The 7,590-nt window shown below is 39.5% G+C and overlaps 1 protein-coding gene across 1 annotated transcript in view; it reads left to right on the top strand.

The window, feature by feature from the left end:
- LOC104128321 (BRCA2 and CDKN1A interacting protein) overlaps positions 1 to 7,590 on the top strand; it is a 15,448-nt gene that overhangs the window by 3,727 nt on the left and 4,131 nt on the right. The window contains 6 exon segments of the mRNA XM_035896577.1: positions 1,224 to 1,327; positions 3,067 to 3,141; positions 3,812 to 3,892; positions 5,041 to 5,133; positions 5,675 to 5,862; positions 7,500 to 7,590. The exon segment at positions 7,500 to 7,590 is cut by the window's right edge and continues 3 nt beyond it. Of these exon segments, the coding sequence (XP_035752470.1) occupies positions 1,224 to 1,327; positions 3,067 to 3,141; positions 3,812 to 3,892; positions 5,041 to 5,133; positions 5,675 to 5,862; positions 7,500 to 7,590 (632 nt within the window).

Here is a 7,590-nt window from a genome sequence, read left to right as displayed (position 1 = left end):
CGGTTGCAAACCCGACAGAAATACGCCGCGGCTGGGAGCTGCTGGGAGGGGGGGTGGTGGCCCTGAGACGCCCCTTGCGAGGCGCCCGCGGGTCGGGGCCCGGCCTGGGGCCGTGGTTCCTGTGGTCAGGCGTAGGTGACCTGTTAGTGTATGTCGGTAATCGGTGATGCGAAGGGTCCTCAGCTGTTGTCGACGGTCATATTTTTTTTGTTTTCTTCGGGGTTTTTTAATGGTGGAATCCCCGAGGCTGCGGTCAGTTGTGCAGGCTTGGCCCTTGCATGTAGCCTGTCCACCGCCGTTCTTGTGTGGGACTTGAGAGTAACGCTTTCAGCACAGAAGATTCGCTTTAATTTCCTTTTTTTGTGTAAGAAAGAGGAGGGGGAGAAGAGGGAAAACAGCAGACCTCACAGGATTTAAATTTCTTTTCTGAGCTCTGTGTATATAGCTGCACCTGGCCATAGATGAAAATACATTTGGCTGTGAAACACAGGACTGGGGGGTGTACCCCTTTCTAGGAAAGGAAGAGATACGTGCTGACTTTGAAGTCTTTTTGAAATCTTAGAATGATAAGTCCATCTGTCATTTTAACAGGGCTGAAAAGAGTAAAAACTATCCATGGGTTTTGACTTGGTACGTTTCAAATTAAATATTTGGCTACTTCATTGTCTTCACCGAGTTTCACTTTGAGCTAATTATCTTCCTTTCTTAGATGAGGCCTCCGTTAGCTTGTTAGCAAATTAAAAAAGCACCTTTTTTAAAAAAACTGTGTCACGATAAAAAGTGTAGGTTTACCTGTGTCATCAGTCATACTAACCTGATGGAAAAGCACATTTAACGTGGCACACATGGTGAATTGGTGCCGACTTAGCTTGACCTCGCATACGTTTATGAAGTTCTTGAACAGCACTGCTAGTATTTTGTGTACTGTTAGTATTCTTAAACTGAGGTGTTGCACTAGTGTCTAGACACATGAAATTAAAGCTAAGGGCAATAATCCTTTTTTTTTCTTTTTTTAAAAAGTGCTCAGCATTCCTGTATAATGTAGGATAGGTAGGACAGTGGTTTTTATTGTGTTTGTGGACAAAGTTTCTTGAGTCTTCGGTGACAGGGGTTTTGAGGATGGTTTCTGTGCGTCCTGCTCTGCTGTGCACTACTGTGTTTTATTTGCAATTGTTAGTGCACCAGATAAAATTTGCACTATAACGCTTATTTTAATTTACTAGTCCACCTTTTGAGGATGATCTATCACTATTCCATCTGTTTCAGTTTGGAAGTCTTGATACAAAGATACATTGAGTTTCCCTCAATTCTTGTATACGACGTCAAGGTGTGCATCGCTAATATTAAAGACATGTACTGAACATTTGGAAGTGTACAAACTTAGAAATTTGTACAGTCATGTGCTTAAAGGGTATTTGTTTCTCTGTAATTCTCAGCATTTTTGGTTTTGCCCTACTAGCCTTTCCCTCCACCTCTTTCCACTTGAGGTAGAAAAAAAGGACAATCTCTTCCTTTATGCAGAAATTTTCTTGATGCAAAGGAGCGTGTGTTAGTTCTGTCAATCTGAGAACAACAACATGATCGCCAAATGGGGCCTGGGTGCCAAGACGGAGCTTTGCTCACTGCTGTATTGGACGTAGCAGAGTAGTGTTGCGCCTAACAGCGTGCTCTGTGGGCTCTTGCTTTGCTTTGGATGCAATGCGAGGGGAAAAGAATAAGTGCACAGTAACAAGACAGGGCACACCAAACTATATGATGAGTCTTTATTTGTGGGGTTTTGTTTTTTGGTTGTTTTCGTTTTTTTTTTTTTTTTGAATAGATGAAAGATGGAGGGTTTGTAAACTCTCTCATACCAGGCTGTAATTTTGGGTAGTGGAAAGGCCGTGAAGCAAAACGAGTGTTAGAACATCTAGTGCTCCTGTGGTTTATATCAATTTTATGGCTGTGATTTGCACAACATTCAGAACCACTGTAAACTGTGTGTTGTTCAGAATTTACTGGCTTAATCATTCAGCAAGATCCTTGAATTTTAAAGCAGTCAAAAAGTTCCTGGATGCCAGGAATGAACGCTGTATACACCAAAGATACAATCTGTTTTCTTATATAGGTAGCTTCTCGAGTAAATAGTGTGCTCTCAGTTACCTCTATAGAGCTTCCTTGCTTTACTAGACCATAGAAGAATATCTGAGCACGTCTCCTGATTTTTATTAACCCCTCCAAGTGGTTGTGTACCAGTTTTCTACATCGTAAACAGGCCTTTAAGGCTGTTCTCCCAGTGGACAATAAAGACCATGACCTCAATATGGGATTGGAGAGAGTTATGAGTCTTAATTGCTGACAAAAGTAGGGCTGAGTTGTTTAGAGTGTTCAGAAAGCGGAATCCAAATTGACAATTAAAAGGCAAAGTTAATTTGGATGATCTTGAACAGTGGTTCACAGACGAATAGGTAGGCAAGGCAACCTTGGCAGGCAGTACTATTAATATGGAATACCAGTAAAAACACTTGCTAGGCACACAGCATTTGTTCTGGAAGGAGAAGTAGGAGTTCGCATTCGTTTTTTGCTGTGACCAGGTCTCATCATGTGCCTACTGAGCACTTCCATAGTGGGGTTAACGACACCATTAGGATTCGAGGAAATAGCAGAAGTATGGTTTCGGATGTAATTATTTAAATGTCTGTAGCAATCTTCATGTTTAGCCAAGGCATTATGCTCCAATACTGCAGTTTTAAGAGTTTAACTGCCTGGATCAGGCCTCTCTACAGTAGCAGCATATGTGGTTACAGTAAACGTAATTGTGTGAGCCAGATTGCAGGAACAAAGCATTAAAGGTTTGTTCACCACACAATTTGTAAGTTAATTTTAAAAAGTTACTTTCACAGATGCTCTCTAAAGGTTACAGAAGAAATTATAACTGTAACGACTGTTGAGATTACTGAAATGTGGAAATAAGTTCTTTTTCTGATGTTGACCATTACTTGTCTTCAAGTTTCTTATAGTTGAGCTTTGTTTTGATATAGCTTCTTGCCAAGTATGTTTGATATTCTCTATTTCATTTCTTCGTAGGAAGTGAATATTGAATTCGAAGCACATTCCATATCAGACAATGACTATAACGGGATAAAGAAATTACTGCAGCAGGTATTTTGACTTCTTGTTAGCTTGGTTGATATGTCCGTTAATAAATAATAGCTGAAGAGTTATTCGGAGTCATTAGTTTACTTTATCTGTATTGATTCATAGTTTTACTGTGCTTCAGCTCATGAAGATTAAATAATTAACAGCCACAGTGAACATGTGTCTCCTAAACCATGGTTTCAAGAACTTTACCCAATAAACTGTAGGGCTCTTCTTCCACAGTGTCTATATTCTTTCCATCTTCATTGTGTCAGTTGCTGCCCAGAAAACCTTGTTCAATGTTAATCAGCTTCCTGGAGGTTTTTTTTTTTTTGTAAATTACACCCCTTAAAAACCAGACAGACAGGTAATGTGTCTGTTCAAGGTGGCAGCTTCCAGTCATTTCTGTTGGAAAGCTAAGGCTCAGCAAGCATCCAGATCATACCGGAGTCAAAAGGATACCAGGTATGCAAGATGCCGGCTTGTGGAGGGTCAAGGAGCAAGCGCTTCAAGAAGCTGATTTGTAGTCTGTACAGTATTCTAGTGAAGGAAGTTAAACAAATGCACTAAGTGGAAATTAAAAATGGAACCGAGTGTTGCATAACAACTTAGAGAAATCACTGACTTTATTTTCTACTAAGTGGCCTATATCATCAAGCCTAAAACTTCTTAATAATTGTTTCTTATTTTCCAGTTGTTTCTAAAAGCTCCTGTTAACACTGCTGAATTAACTGATATATTAATACAACAGAATCATATTGGAAGTATTATCAAGGTAAGACAGAATTTATGTTTGTAAATGAAGTACAATACTTTTTTGTGTTAAAATGACATAACGGACTTTCAGAAGGGGATCCTGTCTTTGTAATTTGTATGCTTTCTTGCTTTTTTGCTTTGAGAAAAATTCCTCTATGGGAGCTGAAATTTTCCATGCCTGCTTTCAACCAGACAAGGAATTTGACTGGTTATTTTGGTTGGTTTCTTTTTGCATATGGAAAGCACTTTACTTTTCTCTCTGAATTTTGGTGTAGTAGAGTAATAATGCTGAAAATGCAGTGGAGAAGCGTGTTACCATCTCCGTAAGAAATAGGACCTTGTGATTTCCCTCCATTCCCAGGGTGTATGGAGATACAGACAAAAAATATCCTGCATACAGTTTCCGTTTGTGCAGAGTTCTTTGGGCATAGGAAAGGATCCCAAAATGAGTCCTGAACAACTTCTGCTGTGGCAGTGGAGTGCTCTGCAGAGGCTCCTGGGTTACTCCTGGCTAAGGAAGCTGTTCAGTACTGCATAGTGCTCAAGATGTCATGGCCACGTTGCTTTCAAACCCAAAGAAGCTGCCCCTGTGGCACAGTTGTGCTGTTGTACCATGTTGCATGGTATCATTGCTATACATTTCCTTTTTGTCCTGTACCAACAGTTTTTCTGCCCAAGTTTAATATGATCTTTATATTACAACTGCATAACCCCCAGTTCTTTCCCCAAGCTTTTCATTGCAGAGTTTTGTTGAGCTTTTTGTTTCGCTCTCTGTCAAAGCTGTATTGCTCTATGGGTTTTAAGACTTTGACGGTTTATTTCCCTACGTTAGAAACCAAAGAAAATTGGTTTTGCTTAAGATATTGCCACCCTTTGTACCAAGATGCTGCTTATTATATGTGAGCTATCAAATTTTAGTGCCTTTCAAAAGTTCCTGCTGTAGAAGATACATGAGCTGGCTCTGTATAGCTGGCTCAAAGTATACTGAGACATTCAATGATGCGGCACTTTCATAACCGTAACCAGAATTTGTAGGTTGTGTGTTTGTATGGATTATCGAGATGGTTGTCATCTGCCGAGCGTCTTCTGGAAAGAAAAACATTTCTTGCTGCGGAGAGTAGAAATAGAATGTCAGTATGATTTGTTGCTTTTTCTTTCATTAAATAGCAAGCAGAAGTCCAAGAAGACAGTAGTGACGATGACGATGATGATGATGAAGTCTTTGGTTTTATAAGCTTCTTAAACTTAACAGAAAGGAAGGTTGGTATTCCTCATTAATGTCTAGACAGTACTAAGTGAGGCTGCGTCCTGCTTTTCTGCCTTGTATCACAAGCCTGGACAGCCAGATTGGGATTTTGAATTCCACCATGGAGAACTATGGTCTTAAAAGTTGCACATCACTCAGCTTTCTTTTGGATTTAGTCCTGCATAACTTGCTGAAGGTCAAACATAAAGCAAAGAGTGGAACGGAGAGTTAAAATGAGGTCTAATAAGTAGTTCCAGGGTGACTGAGCTGTCGGCCTCTTGTATTTCTTCACTTTCATCTTTCTCAGCTTTTGAGTTGTCCTGTTGAGTGTACTGGCGTTGCAGCTCCTAGCTGTGTTCCTGTCAGTTAAGAACCTTTGCTTGCCCTCAGCTTCAGGACTGGTAAATAATTTCAGAGAAATTGTACAGTGCTTTAGAGACCGCTTAAGGAAATTGCCAGTAGGCCTGTAGAATATTCCCTTGAAGTTCACATTCAAGGTTTTCTTGTGTAAATAATTGTTCTATAATGTAAAGAAAACATACCTTATGATTCTAGGGTACACAGTGTGCTGAACAAATCAAAGAGCTGATTCTAAGTCGATGTGAGAAGAGCTGTGAACAGCATGTGGTTGAACAACTGAGTAAGCTCCTAAATGACAATACTAAGCCTGTGGGTCTTCTACTAAGTGAAAGATTCATTAACGTACCACCGCAGATCGCTCTGCCCATGCACCAGCAGCTTCAGTAAGTTTGTTTGGGGTTTTTTTGACGTTATGTTGAATAGTAATTTTTCTTTGTATTTTTTCAGAAATCTTATGTATATAGAATGATGTTAAGACAGGTGATAATACAGATATACATAAGACATGAACAGAAAAAATTATTTTAGTCTCCTATAAGGTCTTCAGTTAATTTTTTAAGGTTTTTTATATCTTTAAGCTTTTCAAACTCCATAATTTAAGATAGAGGAAATAATTTATGAATATATGCTTTTCTACTGCAGAAATAGCTGTGTGTATATTGTAGTTTATCTTTGTATTGCAGATTACTTTCATATTGATCTAGGAAAATTTAAAAATGAGAACTTTTTTGTAGCATGCTGATAATGAGCAACTTGGATGTTTCTGCTCATGTGTTAATGTCTTGCTCTGGAATGGAAGATTTGGATTGAGGGACAGGCTTAGAAGGTGGATGAGTTCTGGCCCATGAAAACCATGTGCGGTGTTTTGATTAGTTTCAAGTAATTGATTGAAGCCGCTTAGGTGCTGGTTGATCTCTACCAATTCATGGATTTGTATCATAGGCTGGGTGACAGTAAGTAACTTAATCCACTGAGATACAGCATTATATTGTTTTAGTGCCATGTGGAAAACCAGGAAATTATGTTGGATAAGGAAATCCAGTAATGAAATTAATATTTTTTTTTCTGCTTTTTTTTTTTTTTTCTTCTTCTTTTCTCTTGTGTGAAGTGAGATTAGAAGTCAGATTAAGTTGACTGCTGTCATGGCTCATTTAAGCAATAAAATAGACCTTTAAGGAATTACTACTTTGATATAAAAGAAAACATATTGGTAGGGTTAGTCAGGAAGGTTTTTAGCACTTGTTACCACTCAAATTCAGGTCTCAGCCTCTTTGTCTTAAAGGTTTTGGAATGTGGCAGTGACAACATGTTTAATGCAAGGGCGGGCAAGAGTATCTTCTGGCTTTTCAGTTATAGTTCCTCATGGAAGGAATATGTGGATAATGTGATGTATTTTTGGGAGAGTTGCACTTAGAATCATTTTAGACTCTCTGCTAAGATCAAGTTTCTGAGGAAAAAAGGGTTATATTGTGAGGTATGGAAAGACATCCATATTTTTATCATTTTAAAGTGCAAATAGTATGTTTAAGTACTAGGAATGGATATGCAGAATTTATTTTCTGACATACTCATGAAAGAATAGGCTGCAATATTCAGTATTTAAAGGGAGCCTATAGGAAAGATGGGGACAATCTTTTTAGTAGGGCCAGCTGGGACAGGACAAGGGAGGATGGGTTTAAACTAAACCAGGGTAGGTTTAGACTGGATCTAAGGAAGAAATTCTTTACAGGGAGGGTGGTGAAAGCCTGGCAGGGGTTGCCCAGAGAGGGGGTGGAGGCTCCATCCCTGGGACCATTCCAGGCCAGGTTGGCCGGGGCTGTGAGCAACCTGATGTGGTTCAAGGTGTCCCTGCTCCTGCAGGGGGGTTGGGCTGGGTGACCTCTAGGGGTCCCTTCCCACCCAAAACATTCTATGATTCTATGGTTCTGTGAATATCCTTTCTATACTAATACATTATAAGGTTTACTTCTACACTTGTTGAGGGTTTAAATTGTACGTGTAAACATTGATTTATCTTTAGGAAAGAGCTGACTGAGGCACAGAGAACAAACAAACCCTGTGGAAAGTGCCACTACTATCTTCTTATCAGCAAGACCTTTACAGAAGCCACA

This window comes from Egretta garzetta, unplaced genomic scaffold (genome assembly GCF_000687185.1).
Source record: "Egretta garzetta isolate BGI_Z169 unplaced genomic scaffold, ASM68718v1 scaffold386, whole genome shotgun sequence".
Lineage (NCBI taxonomy): Eukaryota > Metazoa > Chordata > Aves > Pelecaniformes > Ardeidae > Egretta > Egretta garzetta.
Note: the sequence above shows the minus strand (reverse complement) of the source record. Positions and strands in the feature narration are given on the sequence as shown.